Source organism: Lepeophtheirus salmonis, chromosome 4, assembly GCF_016086655.4.
Source record: "Lepeophtheirus salmonis chromosome 4, UVic_Lsal_1.4, whole genome shotgun sequence".
In the NCBI taxonomy this organism is placed as follows: Eukaryota; Metazoa; Arthropoda; class Copepoda; order Siphonostomatoida; family Caligidae; genus Lepeophtheirus; species Lepeophtheirus salmonis.
This window is the reverse complement of record NC_052134.2, coordinates 43,846,186-43,865,996: the sequence shown is the minus strand read 5'-3', so window position 1 is coordinate 43,865,996 and position 19,811 is coordinate 43,846,186. Positions and strand designations below refer to the sequence as shown.

General features: G+C 32.2%; 1 protein-coding gene and 1 pseudogene across 1 annotated transcript; one reads left to right on the top strand and one right to left on the bottom strand.

Annotated features, from left to right (window-relative positions):
• Positions 1–123: 123 nt before the first annotated feature.
• Positions 124–1,437, top strand: LOC121116618 (putative serine protease K12H4.7; annotated as a pseudogene).
• Positions 1,438–11,138: 9,701 nt separating this feature from the next.
• LOC121116038 (putative serine protease K12H4.7) lies at positions 11,139–12,992 on the bottom strand. Its single transcript, XM_040710237.2, has 3 exons — positions 12,497–12,992; positions 12,003–12,401; positions 11,139–11,925 (listed from the first exon to the last, which is right to left on the bottom strand). The coding sequence occupies exons 1-3, from the start codon at positions 12,862–12,864 to the stop codon at positions 11,241–11,243; spliced, it is 1,452 nt and encodes a 483-aa protein (XP_040566171.1). The 5' UTR covers positions 12,865–12,992; the 3' UTR covers positions 11,139–11,240.
• Between the last annotated feature and the right edge of the window lie 6,819 nt (positions 12,993–19,811).

Below are 19,811 nucleotides of genomic sequence, written 5' to 3'. Positions count from 1 at the left end.
AGAGAATTTTAAGTATAGTGAGAATTGGCCAATCTTTCTAAAATTGGTGGTGAAGCTACAGCTTCAATTGGATGGATGAACTACGTATCCTAGTATAATTATGCACAAAAAGTTGGAGCATCGATGATCAAATTGGAACATAGGTATGATATATACATTTGGGGTGTTCAGCATGAGTCAAAGAGCTATTCATTTACTTAATTGAAAAAAACCATTCTTAGAATACTTTGTTCTATAGATTTTTATGGTGAAAGTCGTCCCACTGAAAATTTGTCTACCGAGAATTTGAAATATTTAACATCTCAACAAGCAATTGAAGATATTGTCGAATTTATCGCTCATATTAAAAAAAAAATGATATCCCTAATAATAAGTGGATAACATTTGGTGGTTCTAATCCTGGATCTCTTTCTCTATGGATGAGATCACTATATCTAGAGCTTATTGCAGGAGCCTTTTCCTCCTCTGCTCCAGTTGAGGCAAAAGTTGATTTGAAGAGTACTTAGGTGTTGTAAACAATGACATGCGTATTCGTGATCCAGATTGCCCAGCCGCTGTGATTGAAGGTATCAAAGAAACAGAAGCTCTAATCAATAGTGGAAAGGAAGGATGGCAAAAAGTAGCAAAACTCTACAAGTAATATATAATAATATTTTACATACTTTGTGTTAAATATATGTACTAATTCAATTTCAAAATTATCTTTCAAAATATAGGCTCTGCCCTGGTTGGTCAGGTGATAATGAGAAGGACGTAAAAAATTATTCGGACTCGATAGTTGAACCTTTTGCAGGTGCATCTCAGTATGACAGCTCTTTGACTACTAACGATGTGTCTCAACTTTGTTCCTTCATGAAGAATATTTAATTTGGTGATACAAATATGGAGAAACTTGCAAGTACATTAATCGCTGTGTATGGTGGCTCTTGTATCAACGTAAATTACAAAGATATTTGATGGACTTTATGAGGAATGAAGAATGGTCTGTAGAGAATGATGGCTACCGTCAATGGATTTTCCAAACTTGTAATGAATTTGGATGGTATCAAACCGGTAATCTATGGGGTTCATTTCTACCAGTTGAGTTTTTTGTAGAGCAATGTAAGGATGTATATGGTGCTGAATTTACAAGTGAAAAGGTTTATTCTAGTGCCAAATATAGCAACGACTTCTATGGAGCCAAGAATCCTTCCTTGTCAAACACAATCATAAACCATGGATCTTTTGATCCCTGGCATCCTATGGGTATCCTGAATGACATGAATGATAGCGTTAAGGCTTTTGTTATCAATGAAACTTCACATTGCTTTGACTTGCAACCAGCAAACCCTTTGTTCGACTCTGATCAACTTACTCATCTTCGTAAAACAACATTTGAATACATTAAAAAGTGGATTAAATAGTCCACCAAGAAAACATAATAATGTTAAATCTACGAATTACTTATGTTTAAAGCATGCAAAATTTGGGAAATAAATATTTGATCATATAACAAAAGTATAATTTGGTACTTAACAATTTGAAAGAGTGCATCCGGGCAAAATGATGAACGTAAAAAATCTCCTGGAGATTGGATTAGAGTATTAATATTTGATTTTTCTTTCAAAAGTCAAAAAGTAGTTTTTATTAAAAAGGAAATCCCCTTTCATTAGATTTCAAACTTCAAGGCTCCATCTTATCCTTCATTAAAAAAAAATTGGGATCTCTCCGGAGGGGGAGAAATTGATGTAGTTAAATCGGAAGTTGGAACTGCTTAATACTTGTCTGCAAAAGATATGTTCGTTTTTTTAAATGAAAAAAAGGGAAAATAGGGGGCCGGGCTACAAACAACAAAGATTCAAAAGGAGGCTACAGAAAAGGCCGTTATTGAGATGAAAATATATATGTATTCAGCTACGAGAGTTGATCTCCTTTGAGATTTTGTAGCATTCTTTTATTCAGAAACTGAAATAAAGAAGTGCTAGCCTTCAATTTCCGAGTTTAATTCCGGAAACATTAAACTGGTGACCCCGACATGAGTAAATTTAAATTAATTCCGGAAGTCTCACGTAGTAGGGCAATTTAAGATTTACCCCTTCTGCCTGAGCATGCCCAAAGTATTGTTTTGGGTTCTCGAAGCACAATTCAATTTGTATCTTGTCATGGAGGAGTTTGAAAGATATAATCATCTACTATCGGCGATTAAAAAAGGAGTCCTGGATTTTTTCAATGATGAGGATGAAGATACCCCAAGCAGTACGCCCTATTCTGACATGAAGGCAAAAATCCTGGATGAGTATAAAACTTAGACACAAGATAAAATTGAGACACTTTTTAAGGTTATCAAAGCGCCTCAAAATCACTCTGTCGACAAAATTGTGAGCCTTGTGAGGATTTACCTCCCCAACATCTCGGACATGACATCTGTGGGGGGAGGGGACCAGAGGGCCATAGAGCTGGCTTGTGCGTGCTATTTGCTGATAATAATTGTCAGACAAAATAAAGATTTTCAAATACAATGCGACTGCTTCAGATAAACCTAGTATCCTTAGTAACATCGAGAACCCTTCTGATTCTTCGTTTCGCCCTACTAGTAAACAGATGGAATACTTCTACCATCGGAAATGGGATAAAAAGGGACTAACTGCGAAACGCCTCACATTTGCCCAAAACTTATTAGTTCAAAAAACGGATCAGAAGTCGAGTATCCAACTGGACGTTAAAAATTGAAGTTCATCAAGTATAGACTCAGGTTCAATGCCTAATACTATTTTATTTGTCAGAAGTAATGAAAAACTGTCCCTTATCGATACTGGTTCTCAATGGTTTAATCTTCCAAAAACATAGTATTCAAGCTATATTGATCGAGCGCCTCCCAAACTTGTTGCTGCCAATGGAGCTCCCGTAGCAACATACGGTTTGAGGAAATTTTGATCGAATTCGAGCCTTTTACCTGGTTTGAATGGGAGTTTGTTGTGGCAAACATATAATACGGGGTCATTGGTCCGGATTTCCTAAGCCATTTCAGATTGTCTGTCGATATGGAATGTAGGATATTACGACGTAATAAAGTGTTGACAACAATAGAAAAGCGATATAGTATCGCCAATAAATTATGTTTCGAATTTTCTACCCCTCAGTCCGAGGAGAAATTCTGTTCTGAGCCTCGTCATGGTGTCAAACACGAGATCTTCACAACAGGGTGCCCTTGTTTAAATAAACTAATTAGTAAGAATACAATAATTATGCTCCTTTTCCAAAAAGACAGGAATACAATTTCTTGTAGATGTTGTATATTTATATATATATACATGTAAATCCGGTGAGTTTTTTAGATGGCCCGTTAATTTGTAATTGTTAGTATAAAGAACGATTTTTTTTCCTTAGCATTTGTCATTATTATTTCATTCCTGAGTAGTGAACATCCTTTCCTAAATAGATTCAATTATATTCAAAACATGTTTGAACGTTCGTGAGTGCTCATAAAAGACAGAGCTATACCCTGAAGATTTGTTTCGGAGATATAATTGTAAGTCTTTGTTGGAATCAGAGTAGAATTGAGGATTTCGTACATCCCATCCATTTTCTTCAACTCCGAATTTTCACTTGTTTCCGTCCTTAATATTGACAGTTATGTGTAATTTATATAATACAGGGGTGCAAAAAAAAAAGCTCCCATTAAAAATAGAAATCTAATATAATGAAGGATCCAACATTGAAGACCTCAAGGTTGGTTATAAATGCAGAAACCAACCTTTCAGCTGTTTCAATAAAGACTTATTACATGCTTAGAATTAAAGAATCATGTCCTCCTTATCCCCAAAGAGTAATGTGTGACTTAGATCCTAACTCATATTTGATATTCCTCACAATAATAATCCAATAATATTCGTCAAAGGCTAGAGCAGAAGTTGAAGTGAAGGAATTCAGAGGAGTCATTGGAAATATTGGATGGCATTGGGAAAGGAGAGAATAAAGCAGTCCAGTCTTTAGTATTCCTATTTGTATTTCAAGTTGTAAGTTGAAGTATACAAAAGTCAAAAGAGCTTCTCACTCTTTAATATCGACTACGAACCTCAAAGGATGCAAAGAGGATGAGTTTCTTCCATAAAAATTTCCAAATTAGGTGTTTCATTGAAGATTAGTGTCTCAAACACTCTTCATTATTTCATCCTAGCATCGACTCGTGAAGATAGTATAATTTTGTTTTAAAGTAAAAAAATTAATTGGGATTTTTTCCTTGTCTTGATTTTTGTTCAATATTGCTTGCATGTTGACGCACAACATACGTAAAAAGAAAATTAATTCAGATAGTTTTTTTTTTAAATTATTTAGTGACCGTAAAGTTTTACAATCTTTAAAGAGGAATAACTGGGCCTCTAATCAAAATAATTTATTAAAAGAAATAGAAGATAATTAGTTGAAGAAAAAAATCCATGCCACACTTTTTAGAGGAAAAATCATTCAAGCGGCATTTCTAGTTTCCTCGCCACATATGTAAGGTAGGAATTGTATGGTGCCCTAAAATGATTGGTCTCAGACTATGTATCACCAGGGCAGTGATGTGAGCACCAAGTAGGGTGTAATATATAAGGTTTCGAAATTTTAAAATAATATCATAGATTATTCCTTTATTTCCGATCTAATTTAACTGGCGGATTAAAAATCTGATTTTTTTAAAACAAGGGACCCCAAATTTATTAAAAAGTAGAGGGTTTCATTTTTGTTATCAAAATGATTGATATTTACAGAAGTGTCATTTAATCAGGGGATTAATACCATTTCACTTTTCAGCAAACATATCATATAAATTTAAACTATCAAGTCTTACTCGTTATGAACAGACCCCTCATCTTCAGAGGCCCCAGGTCTCAAATATATATATTTTAGTTGGGAAAACCTACGACAGGGGTTATATCTTAAATTTTAATACTATCCATATTAAAATTAACAAAATTTTGTGCGTCTCTCTGACCGTGGAGGACGTATTTTGACGAGAGTGTGTTACTCATTTTATAAAGAAAAGGGAAGTACATATTTTATGAGTCAACATAGAAATTATTTTGAACAAATATCAAGAAAAAAAAATTTTTATTTTACATCATATATGTGGTCAGTCAACTAGAAATGACGCTAGAGTAAAAATCAACATATAAGAAATTCCACTTTTATTTATTTACTTAATAAATATTAACGGCCAAATAGTTTATAGACTGATTTGTTCCATTATGGGATTTATGATCCAATTTGAGGGATGGGATGAGATACTCAAGAATTTTAGCTATAATTAAGAGCCTTCCATTAATTAATGTTACACTAATTGACACCGTTATGACCTTTTGAATATAATTGGTCATATTCATAACCTCCGATATTTGTTAATATATATTAAAACGGAGTTGTCATTATAATAAAACGAGTTGATCCGATCTAACTTAACAATATTATATCTTGCAATGTTCTTTATAAATATAACTGTATTATACACTATTAATTATACGATTAGACGCTATTATTATTATTTTTCCAGACGCTATAAATCATGTCCGACAACATTTTTTCCGCCCATATTTATAAAGATATATCAATTATGATTTTTTTAACATTACAACTTATCTGAAAGGTTACTACATATAGAAGCTTTCCTTCACCAAAATTTGACTTTACTTGGTACTATTTAATCAAAATAATATTATCAAGAAAATGTGTTAATGCCGAGTACTTACTGGATGGAGTAGAGGAAGACTTCGACTACAGATTACTTGTAATGTCTCAGTCTGACAACATTGAAAATAGATTCGGTTGGTACGGACAACTCAGCGGAGCCAACTACTACATCAGTGTCAAACAAATCCTGGAAGTAGAAAATAATACCAGAATAAAGTATCTTGTTATATTCGACGACATGAATGTCTGAGAGTTTAAAGACGTGTTGGCAGGGGTTGACATTGAAAAGGCTGAAATCATACTCTCTGATTGGTAGCATTCAGATCAGGAGACAATGCCCACTAAAGGTTAAAGCCCTGTATTTTGTTCCGGGATACATAACATTTTCTCTCAAGAATAAGCTTAAATGTGTATCTTGCAGATCATTGCAGTCTTTTGGTGACTCTCCACTTGAAACTAGGATTAGGCAGAGGAGGGTAGTCAACTCCATCAGACATGCTTTTCCTCACTTGTCTCTACGGTCATTCTATATTTACTTACATTACCAGTATACCAGAAGAAAAGGACTGCCTTATCAGGACATCAATACCAAGAAATTTCTTTGTTGCTACATTGTGTGAAAAAATACAGGAGAGCTCTGAAATAGCAATTAAAGTCATTGTTGGCTAAAAATGTGAACAGGGTCACAAATGTACAAGCATTCTTGAAAAAATTTCTCCAATCCTTTTCATGTCACTCTCGAATAAATATAGAAAATATTGGCATCACTGAAATTAGAAAAAGGGCCCCATCAGATATCGTTAAATATTCCCTTTAAATCTATTTTTTTAAATCAAAATAATTACTAGACATTACTAGATAATTAGCTTTTGCTCTAAATCTTTAAGATGGATTTATTTCTAACATTTTATTTATTAGTATTTTATTGTCTAATTTTATGATTTTGACATTTACCTTATTATTAATAATTAGTTAGATCTCATCGTTAGAGATATATCTATCCTGTGCACAATTGTATATAGCAACTTCCACATGAAGAAGAGGGGGCATTATCTTTTTGATTAAACTCTACGTCTCGCTTGTGTCTTGCAACCTAAAGTTATGACATATTTAACTGGATTCCGATGTCAGAACAAGAAAATATTATTTGGATCAATCTATTATTTCAATATTCTGTATATATAATTTATTGTTATTAGTTATATGATTCCAATTGTTTAATTTTGTATGTTTAACATAAATGTATGATGGTATATTTTTTAGTATGTAGATTATATTTAATTAAAGCCTTCTTTTTTAAACTTTGAACTTCAAATATATTTCGAAATACTCTACTTTGTTGTTTCATTAGCTATTATTCTGAGAATAAGGTTCATAATGAATTACAATTTCATGGAGTGTGACGTTTTCAAATATACTGTAACGGATAAAAAATGTCTAAGTCAATTATACGTAGTATATCTTCATTAAACATTTTGCTAATAAATACTTTCGTTATAACCTCAAAAATCATAATAAAGCAGGCAAATGATAATCATATCAGTATTTTAAACAATGATACCATATGTCTTCGCCCCCCCCTTCTCCTTGCACGTGTTTTTCTCTATAATATTATCAACTTTATTTATTCACAATTAGGGCTGGGCATTGCGCGAGTGTGTGTAAAAAGTGAGAGCGAGACATATGGTACTAATGATTAAAAGTTACAATTTTGGAGGATAGAATATCACGTGATGCTGGTATAAAAATGAGAATCTTTTATATTTCATATTACATTAGAAGAGTGATTATAAAAAGTAGTTGAAATTTTCAAATTCAAGAATACCTGATTTACTTCGTGAAAACCATCAAAAAACTTCCAAATTTCTATATATTTATTAACAAATATTAATAAAAGTCGTTAATATAATATGTCATACAATGAGTAGTCAAAAACTTATTATTATCACTCATCCCGTAGCAGTAGATTAGTGGTAAATTTAGACATTCCGTCACCAGCCTCTCCAGTTTTTTAATGAGTTCTGATATCTGGGGCTGGCTAAACAATGCAATACCCTAGAACACCTTGAGGATGGACTGCAATAGGATACCTAATCCGGCAAACTATTGCGAGGGTGCCAAAAGTTAAAGTTATTTTGACATGTACCCGTACTGATTATATGAAGTGTAGCAATAAATGGTTTTTTTAAATTTAATTACAACTAAATTTATAAATTAAAGTATTATAACGTATATTTGTGATATTAAGTTAAAGAAGTATGGGTAAAATAAAAGACAAATAAAAAACGAATAATTATAACAAAAATATTTTTTAGAAATTTTAATAGTAGCTATACACAGAAAGTGAAACAAATTAATAATAACAAACGACACTAAATATTAGAAATGGATTCAATTAGGGACAAATGATACGAAATTGAAGTTATTAACACTAAATATTACAAATATATTCAACAAATTATTAGGAACAAATGTAAATTAAAAATACATAAAAATAATTTAAATTGATCAATAATAACTTAACCAAGTCTTTACACGAAGAAACTGATGTTAGACAAACTATTTGCACGCCATTTGAAGCTAAGACTCTTTTTAAGACCATTCGTGCTGTTGTTTTTGACCATATGATTGTATTTAGGAATAAATCTAATTTATTCTTAAAAAAGTTATTTGATAAATACTTACTCTTTCAAATCTAATATTTCAATACTCCACTTTATAATTAGCTTGTTCCTGACACTTTTTACTGATAAACAGGATCAAATTTTTGTATGAATGACTCTCAATATGCTGAGAATTAATCAAGGTAGTGGATGACATAACTCTCTTCAATGTAATGGTCTGGTGAACGGATCTTGACTCTTAAGGCAAGATCCAATGAACAAGTGTTTCACTCAGTGGATCTCATCTTTTTTAATAGAAAGATCATTCATTGTGCAGGCCTCCCATCATATCAAGATGACTTCTGATCTCGTTAATAATTGTGCCTTTACATAAATCCCTACTTATTTTGAACGAAATCATCGTATACTTCTACATATAGGAAGTAAGAAGTTCCATAAAACGACAGAATAATCCACTGAAATCCCCACTGAGGAGCAGAGAGAGTTATCATCCTCCACCCGTAGCTCCTTCTTTGAAATTATTGAAAGTTAACTCTGCTTCGTATCCTATTTTGAGGAGTAGGAAACATAGTCTGAATTCAGTTCCTAATCTAGATAGTTGAGTCAAAAATAAAAATAAACTTTCAAATTCATAGGGAGAAGGGTTCCCAATTTCATTTATTTATAGTGGGTCGGGTTAAAACATAGAAAAAAAGCTTTTTACAATCCCACCCCAAAATTTTAATGGGACCTAACTGAATTAATTTTTGATTCCTCCCCCCAACGTTTATTTTCGTTAAACAAGTAGAATCCACTTATAAATACTGGTAAAAATAATACCAGCACACACTTTTATTGTAATAATTTACACTAGCAAGAAAATAATTATGTAAATAAAAAATTTAGTTAAATAGAAAAATGAATGACACAATTCAATAAAAAAGAAAAAAAACCCGAAGGCATTGATGAAATTTAATTTCATGTTGTTTAGAGTTATAAATCAATGTGGCATCACGATGCAATTCATTGTTGTCATTCCCAGGTAAAACACTATTCATTTGCTTATGTAATGACGCTTAAATTTCCTAGAAGGTCAAATAGCAAGCTTATTCTACTTCTTATAAAGTTTAAAAACTCTTTAATGTTCAATGAAATACGTTGATTATTTAGTTATCGATCTGAAAATGTTTAAATGACACTCATTAAAAGAATAGATTCTTATGATGTTCACATGATGCTAATGTCGAACTCATGTAGCACATCAGAATAATTACCAAGAGTGTGTACATTTGATATACAAAAACGTTTACTAAGGAGAATGTTATTCCATATATCTCTCAAAAATCTGAAGATAGTAAAGCTCCAGGGTCGGATGGAATTATTGGCCAAGTTTACTCAATATTTCCAAGTGAGATTGTTCCTTTTCTTTTCAAAATCCGTAAAACATTGGAGCATAGAGGTAAGATGCATAGTTTAATGACAAAGGGAAGAATAGTTCTAATTCAGAAAAAAGGAGACAGTTCCGATTTTAGCTGTAGGAGACCCATTACGGTACTCAACAATTCATACAGAATTCTGTCCGGGGTTATGGCTGAACAAGTGAAGGAAATTCTCAATAAAAGGATTGGGATTCAACAAAAAGGTTTTTTTAAAGAAGAGGAAAATATATTATGTATCTCGAAGAAAGACAAATATTTGGAGCTGTAATTGCGACCGACTTCTCCTAAGCGTTCGATTCTATTACACACGAACAAATATTAAGAACTGTTAAAAATATCCTAGTTTTTTAATCCAGTACGAGCATTATTATATAATGGAACATGAACTATATCAATTAACGGAGTGGAAAAAAACTGGAAGGACATTTGCTCATTTGTTCCTCCAAGATTTTGTAAATGGATATCCTTTAATCTTCAGAAACGAATAGATCTGTACAACACATTCGTGGTACCTAGAGTTCTATACAAAGCCACATCCTGCTCTTTTATAGGTGAGAGAGCAATTATTGAAGGAGAAAAATGGTTTAGCACTCAATTTCATGAAAGTTACATTTCTTTGATTAAAAGACCGAAAAGTCAACTTGGAGGTGACATTACAAGACTTTCCATTGTCATTCCTAAAATTTATATTATAACTTTAATAGATGTAACAAGAATCCCTGATACTGAATGGCGCCAAACTCTGACACATAGCAAGATCTATTGGAGGATCATGTTTGGGTTGGACTTGACGAACGATACCACTTCAAGGATATCCCAAGTTTGGGGTGCAGGCCAAAGAATCCTTTGGAATTTCGTTCCAGTTTATGAGATCTACACTACGATTGACCAAATTAAGAAAAATGTTGGGAAAAAGTTTTTCTTTCGAAATTTACGAAACCTAAAAGAACTAGAAGATGGTACCATCAGGAAAAAAAGTTTCAACCTTACACGATTTTGAGCAACCTGTACCTTTTGTTGATGGTACATTCAGATACCATCTATTAAGATCTCTGAAAGAGCATAAGTTGCCAAAGCCGTAGCATCTAAAAATGTCCAGGTCCTACAACAGTTTCAAAGTTGATACGATATGCAACAAATATTTAGCATTATTTAGTCAGTGGAGGGGATCTACAGCTGACAACAACATACATAGAGTATTTTTGTGTCAACGAGGTAACGCCGTGTTATATTAAACCTAACCTAAACCACTTAGAAAAATCAAATTTTTGTTTTACTGGAAATTGGAATATGAATAATTTGATCGTATTGAAAATAATTACTATTGCTAGTATTTAATTTTGACTTTTTGAAGACAAATAAAATATTAATACATTAATCCAATCTCTAGAACATTGATTACGTTCATTATTTTGCCCGGATGCACTCTTTGAAATTATTAAGCATCAAATTATACTTTTATAATTATGATAAATATTTATTGTCCTCATTTTTTTAATGCTTAAAACATAAGTCATTCGTAGATTTAACAGGATAATGTTTTCTCGGTCAACTATTTAATCCACTTTTTAATGTATTCAAATGTTGTTTTACGAACATGAGTAAGTTGATCGGAGTCGAACAAAGGGTTTGCTGGTTGCAAGTCAAAGCAATGTGAAGTTCCATTGATAACAAAAGCCTTAACACTATCATTCATGTCATTCAGGATACCCATAGGATGCCAGGGATCAAAAGATCCATGGGTTATGATTGTGTTTGACAAGGAAGGATTCTTGGCTCCATAGAAGTCGTTGCTATATTTGGCACTAGAATAAACCTTTTCACTTGTAAATTCAGCACCATATACATCCTTACATTGCTCTACAAAAAACTCAACTGGTAGAAATGAACCCCATAGATTACCCGTTTGATACCATCCAAATTCATTACAAGTTTGGAAAATCCATTGACGGTAGCCATCATCGTCTACAGACCATTCTTCATTCCTCATAAAGTCGATAAAGTCTTCGTATTTTACGTTAATACAGGAGCCCCCATTCACAGCGATTAATGTACCTGCAAGTTTCTCCATATTTGTATCACCAAAATTACTATTCTTCATGTGGGAACAAAGTTGAGACACATCGTTCGTACTCAAAGTACTGTCATACTGAGATGCACCTGCAAAAGTTTCAACTATCGAGCCGAATAATGTTTTTACGTCCTTCTCATTATCACCAGACCAACCAGGGCAGAGCCTATACGAAAGATAATTTTGAAATTGAATTAGTACATATATTTAACACATAGTATGTAAAAAATTATTATACATTACTTGTATATTTTTGCTACTTTTTGCCATCCTTCCTTTCCACTATTGATTAGAGCTTCTGTTTCTTTGATACCTTCAATCACAGCGGCTGGACAATCTGGATCACGAATACGCATGTCATTGTTTACAATACCTAAGTACTCTTCAAAATCAACTTTTGCTTCAACTGGAGCAGAGGAGGAAAGGGCTCCTGCAATAAGCTCTGGATATAGTGATCTCATCCATAAAGAAAGAGATCCAGGATAAGAACCACCAAATGTTATCCACTTATTATTAGGGATATCATATTTTTCTTTAATATGAGCGATAAATTCGACAATATCTTCAATTGCTTGTTGAGATGTTAAATATTTCAAATTCTCAGTGGACAAATTTTCAGTGGGACGACTTTCACCATAAAATCTATTTTAAAAAATATAATAAAAGTAATTTATTCGTCATATAAATTGAATGCCTTATTAAAATCATGCTAGAAACAACAAATAAGTTTATCATACCTATGTTCCAATTGGATCATCAATGCTCCAACTTTTTGTGCATATTCATACCACGATCCATACTTCATCGAGCCAATTGAGGCTGTACCTTCCCCACCAATTTTAAGAAAGACTGGCCCATTCTCCTTATCCTTAAAATTCTCTTCATTAACAAAGTATCTTTGCTTCCATGCTTTTTTATTTTTAGTATTGAAATGATCTAAAGTTTGATCGTAAAAACTTGTAGAAATTCGTGATGTATCCTTGAGTTCTGGAGGAGAAAGTACTTTTTTCATATCCATGAGTTTAATAAGAAAAGAATCTCTTCCATTTTGAGCATAAGCAATGCTCATAAGGCAAACAAACAGTAACGCAGTAATTGATCTCATTTTGGGATAATTTTGGAGCAGCGATTACTAACTACAACAAAGTTAATATGCTTATTTATATGATATTATCCATACTTGAAAGATAACAAAATGTATTACTATAGATAATTTTAACGAATTTGATTAACAATGTAAAATGTTATTTATCATGATTAGATTCAGTTATCAGAATATAGATAAAAGAACATCCATTGTCGGATAAGTTATGTGACCATTTATTAGCAAAAGAATCATAACAATATTCTGCTGTTCTGGGATTTTAGTACAGACTATCAGAGCATAAATAAACATTATATTCGTTCGTGTAATACTATTTTTAAGTAATTTCTTATTGAAATATGTTCCAAATATTATATGCATTCATCCTCAAAAAACTTTACCGTAATATAGGTAATGTAATAATGACCTGTCTGGTTGGATGATTGATAGCATCCAAACTCTGTTCACCTTTTATATATCAATACTCTCAATAAAAGTTAACACGTCTTAACTTTGTTTCCATTCAAATTATTACTCCTACTAAAAAGATAGTTAGTAAATTTTTTCGAAAGTACTCGCATTCTGACTTGATGTTGGGGATGTCTTTTAATTTGAAACATACCCACTCATAACAGTTATACCACATATAGGATTTGTCACCTCAAATACTTGATCCACAACTTTAAACTAATAAAATTAGGATTTTGTTAATACATGACCAGAGGTAGAAACTGCTCCGTGTATTAAATGCGGGTACTTGTCTCTAATCCATGATGCTAACGTTCCAGGATAAGATCCACCAAAAGCAATCCATTTACTAATATTATATTGAGTGTTCACGTAGGATACAAAGTTACCAATGTCGGAAAGAGCTTGTTCAGAATTAAGATAATACTAATTCTTGACGCTGAGATCCAGAGTTAAATAACTTTTTCCATAGTATCTGTTTTATTTGAAAGAGGAAGATTTTTAATAATTAATTCGATACAAATGTGTTTTATACTTTCTTGTTTGAAATAATGCGGTAAGTATCGATTATTATTTTATGGGAAAATAGTTTTCTTTCATCAAAGATATCATAATCATTCTTTGGATATAGAAATTACCTATGTTCAAGTTGGAAACAAATGGCTCCAACACTTTTAGCATACTCTATCCATGACCATTGAATGGACCCTCTCCACTGATCATAATAAATGAAGGACTTCCATTCGTATAGAAAGAGTAATTAACAAAATATATTTGCTTCCATGTTATTTCATCATGTGTTAGGTGGAAATGAAATAACTTATGATGAAACCATTGAGTAATAGGAGTCTCCAGGCGTCGAGTCAGATTTAGGATCCTTTGAGATATCCCCTCGAACGAAATAACTTTGGATCTATCGCACATACATGTAGGTGCTATATAACAAGAGTCATAACCTGCATTTCTACCAAAAAATAAATAGAATTTAGTAAAAATATGTATGATATGACTTATAAGCAATTAAAGACACAATAAATTAGAAAATCAAGCTAATCGATACATTTTAATTGTCTCATATCAAATGAAATAGGCTATTAAAAGTAATCATCATATAAATGTTATCATTCGAATTCTATATATGCTAATTTTAAACATAACAAGGAGTCTACTAGTTAAAACTTGTAAACGATATATTTGTTTGAAAAAAATTACAAATTAAGATAAAACATTGCAAAGAGCCATTATATAAATACACGCAATAACTATGTTTAAGTCTTAATCAATAAAATTCGGGGAATTGATATTATGGTTAATTGTAAGGAGGTGAGATGTCATCGCCCACAAATGTTTGTTAAGATATTATCTATTAACCTATTTATTTATACTCATAGTTATTATTTTTATAGTGCAAGAAGGGAAATACTCTTTTATATCTAATAGTATCTTTCCTTTCAAAGGTTCTATATGACCTTACAAATGCGTACAGAGGAAACCTTCTCATTTATTATGAGTAAGGAGGTCATTTTTGTAATGAAAAGCTACTTTTATAGATTGGAAAAGGAAAAACGGCCTTTGTGTGTGCTCTATCTTCTTTTTTACACATTATTTAATAGGTCTTTGTGGTGGTAAATTATCTCTCTGAAGTAAGTATTCTCGCCTATCTTTGCTCAAAGTCGAAGTAATTCCTGCCTATACCATTGTTTGGTAAGGAGTGGGACTTTTGTTTATTCCTTCCATCTCATATCTGCTCGAAGCTAATCTAATGGAACGTCACAACAGCTATGCTCAGATATTCATATACTATGAAATACAAATCCTCAAAGTTGTTTTTCGTCTTTTACGCACTTGTGGTTATTTAATACTTATTGTTTTCACTTGAAGAATAAAAGAATAATGATGACATCTTTGGTAAATAAAAAACACCTTTTCAGGTTATAACTACAAAAAGAGAGCGATCTTCAAAATTTTCCTAACCTTTTCCTTGCTCATGAGTAGAATTGTCATTTTTGTAAGGAAAAAAAGAGCTTGAGAGAAGGCGGGAGCAAAAAATATAGTACTACTGAATTAAGACCCTTGTTACCATCAGCTGCTTATAATATATTTTTGTTGGATAAAATGAACTTGTGCTTTGAAAGAGGAGAATATCATAATTATATTCAAATTTGTATATATTTATTTTTAGTTGCATTGTTAAAACAATTTACACCAAAGATAAGGGAGAAAGCTTGTTTTTGAGAGAGAAATTAACACCACGACCACCTAATATATAATGAACAAAAACGAAAAAAGATCAAATACGAGAACCATTTTTTTTTCTTTTTTTCTTTATTAATTTAGTTCTCTCTAACAAAAATGTGAAGTATAACAAGTAGTTTTGTCTAACATCAGTTTCTTTGAGTATATACATGGGTATACTTCATCCTTTTCTTTCTTAGCCTTACAATTGACTTACGTGACAAAGAATGAGGATTCTATATGGAATTTGATATAGAATAGGAAGACAACGGATTTTATTTCCTTAATTTATCTTATTTTCTTTTATTCTTATAATTTGTATATTTATTTATCCATAAAAATGTATCGTTATACTTTGAATATTGAGGAGTTGCATTTTTATTTATTAGTATTTAGCTGCTTGACGTATCATTGTCATTTTTATTCGTATATTTGAATAATGAGTTTATAGCCATGGGCATCTTTAACCATGGAGAGACGTCCATCATATAACATAATAAAGAGCTACACTCGAGAACTGAAAGATTATTCCAAAGTGCTAAAACATAATCACTACAATTAGTAACACGTCAACAGGTGGTCAAAAATCTAAGTGAGCAGTTTTGACAAAGTAGGGGGCTTTTAGATAAATGGAATACATTTTGTTAAACTTTTGGTTACTTTTAAGGCTCAAACCTTTTTTAAGCGATTAGTGTTGAAGATAGGGATAAATTATGTTCTAAAATTCAAAAGAACAAGTTTGGTGTTTTTTTGAGGAGATATAAGGAGAAAATTCAATTTTTGGCTAAGAAAAAGTCAAATATATTTTCACAACCTGATAATAAATATTCTAAAACCATTTTTAAAATGTCTGTATCATACTTATAACTCGAGTTATCTTTGTTTAATTTGAAAATATGTGCTTTTTATTTGGAGGTTCATAGCTTCAAGAAGAATACATTCGAAAAGTTTAAAACTATCTCATTTGATAACTGTAAGTATTTACTTTAAATTTTTTTTAAATAACCTCCCCAATAATGCTCTATATCGTTGTCAATTTAAGATATGGTCACATTATACTATGACAATAACATTAAGCATTAAATCAGTAGTGGAACGTGACCGTATAGTATAGTTAATATTTTGTAGCAAGATATCGCTTTTTCTATGACATCACTCTGTTTGAATATTTTGCACAAGAAATGTTCTTTCCTAGAACGTGACCAAAGGCGAAAAAGTATATAAGCCCGATGTTGTTTCTGAGTTTAAACCAGAACCTGATCAGAGCTATGGGAGGAAAGCAGAGGACAAGAAATGCTTGAGAGGAGCAAGGGATATTGTTGAAACAAGAGGAGAAGTAAGAAGAGAGAGAGTAGTCCTGACACTCACACCAAAGCTAGAAAAGGACTGCAAGGCCACCCATTCCTTGAATGCAAGAGGGAAGTTACTTGATGCACCACAAACATCCAAGGGCATAGCATACTTCCTAAATTATAACCCAAACCAAAGAAACAGAGAGGAAAGATTGAAGCCGAGCCCTTCCAGAGTCGAGTTTGATCTTATCTTGTGATTTTGTGTATATACAATGGAAAACTACACAGTTGCTGATCTTGTGATATAATTGAAAATGACGTTGTCTTGGATTTCAACGCCCTTGTCCTCGACATCTCAACATTCATGGCCTCTTTACATTCATTTTTGAGTTGGAGTATTTTGCTCCTTGTTGATACTTGGATGGGTCTTGATGGTGAGGGAGGTGAAGAAAGGTAATCTGGGAGTTTTGCCCACACTGATGGAACAGCCTTTAAATTATTACTTAATTTCGTTATTAATTAATACATGCATGCTGTGCCAGGCGCCATTCATACATTGGTTGCAATTGTTTGTTGAGTTCATGGCCACTACTTGCCTCTTGCCCACTTTCTTGTTCATGAAGTTATGTTCTGTGAAATACAGACTGCATATTTTTGAATTCTTTGTTATTGTTTAAATGGGCTATTCTTAAATTTTTTATCTATCTTGGGTGGGCCCTCTCCCACTTAGATTCAAGTTCTTGATTGGAGGTACATTGAAGCCTGGGAATCGGTGGTAGCTTATATCAAGGTTATTAGGGGTATATCATACATCTTGTGGAGCAGGCGTCATTTTTTTCCCTTCTCAGAGCAGTTCAGAGTAGTGATAAAAGTCTGGCATATTTGCTAGCTCACCCATTTTAAGGGGAGCTAGCAAACATTTGAATTAATTTCTTCTTCCTAAGCTGTTGTCATTATTATTTCAAGGCAATGCAAGGGACCGGGGGAAGAGCATGTATATTAATTATACTATTACGTTGGGGAGTGTAATCATACACTGAATAATATCGTTATCAGGTAATAACATATAATAGATGACCATAATACTTAAATAATAAATATATATACAAGTATACACTATCACTAAGAGGTACACTGATTGCTAAAACTAATCCCTACCTCATATAAATAAAAGTAAATAAAACAATGGTGATACATAACACTTTTCTACTACTAGGCTTGTTGTTGTTCACATTTTTTAATCGTTTAGTCCACTTTAGTCGTTAACTTTTTCGAATTCGTTTAGGGGACTGAATTGTTCCCATTGAATTCGTTGAATCATTCACTTTAAATCGTTCATCATTCACTTTTTAAACGACTTTTTCTACGTTTCTTTTTAAACAATTTCAGAAAAATGACACACAGATAGGCTAAGTTACTGAACGTTGTACGTTTCAAATTGTCGGACACTTAACTGTTAAGTTGCAACAATTCTTTAGTACTTCAACCAAGGATATAAAAAGAGATTTTTTTGTAATCATCACGCATTTCAAAATAATCCTGTAAAATGTCGAATCGATTAATGGTATAGTTTGTGAGAAACAAAAGTTTAAAGTTCGAGGTTCTAATTCATTTGTAGTTAAAACTCAACCCTTCTATATTTTATGGTGTGTGATAATATCCAGATATTTCCTCTCCATTTGGTTTTATTTGAACAAAATTCCCATGTTCGAGTTCAATAGGAGCTTTGTCATTAGTATTTTTTTTTATTTGCTGGATTTTTGTCATATTATTTGCGAAATAATCGCAGTCTGATAATATGTACCAAATAATTGACAAATTCAAATTATAGGAAAGTGTTTTAAATTGAATAAAATAAAAAATAGCCAAATAAATAGCTCGATACCGAAGAGAAAATCATTCAAATAGCTGTTGATCAGGAAGAAGAGACATACGGTACATTCAACTACCTCACGCCTCACATCAATCATATTAATAACTACTAAAAGGGATCACGTTTACATCCGTGCATCCAACTCCCGTCTCAGCAAAGAATATACCAGATCCACTTCGGCAAGATAATGTCATTTATCCCATGGATACCTCCCATACATATTTGATCTCTCTCCCAATTATAACTATCCAAGTATCATTTGGAGTCTCTCAGAGTTCGAGTCGCTTGACTCCAATTCATCACCTTGAGAAATTATCAACACTTCTTTTTCAACCATAAATAATTATTGTTATGGATCCCTTACCAGGTGCTCATACCAACAATACGTTTAACTGGATTAAAGAAATTATTCTACTTGAAGCAGTGTCAATATCGGGAGTTGAATCTTGAAGTAATTTTGATGAATACCTTTAATTGAGGGAAAAATATAAGAAGACGGCAGAAGAATCTTTAGCTAATATTATTCTCCATCTTTCCCAATGGTTTATTCCCCAATAAAGGCGATATATTCGAACTAATTAATCAATTAAGAACTCAAATTAACTTATTGTATATTGTAATATTAAATTCATTGATTAATAAAACTATAAATTAGACAATGTGAAAACAATCTTTAATCATTGAATCAATGAGAAACTGAATTTAGCAATAACGGAGTGGCAAATTCAAATTTATTAGTTTCTTAATCCCGTAGGAGCTCAGCTTCATTTTGCATTTTTAAATACATTAGAATTGTCGAGGTGTAGGGTAGTCGATTGACTTCCTTGCTTATTAATAAATCGAACATGAATTTTCCATGTTAGTGCATGAAGCCTTTCTCAACAAAGAGAATAAATTGGATTTTGTAGAATGGTAATACAAAATGTCTATGCAGATAGTGATGTTGTAATCAATAATTAATATTGATAAATTAAGCCAAAGAATGTAAAAGGCTATAATATCAACATCATCTATCGGAATATAAATGATAACTCTTGAGTGTAAGAGTAAATGAAGGATTTAGAGTTGGAGACAATTCCTCTTCATAATAGGTCCAACAT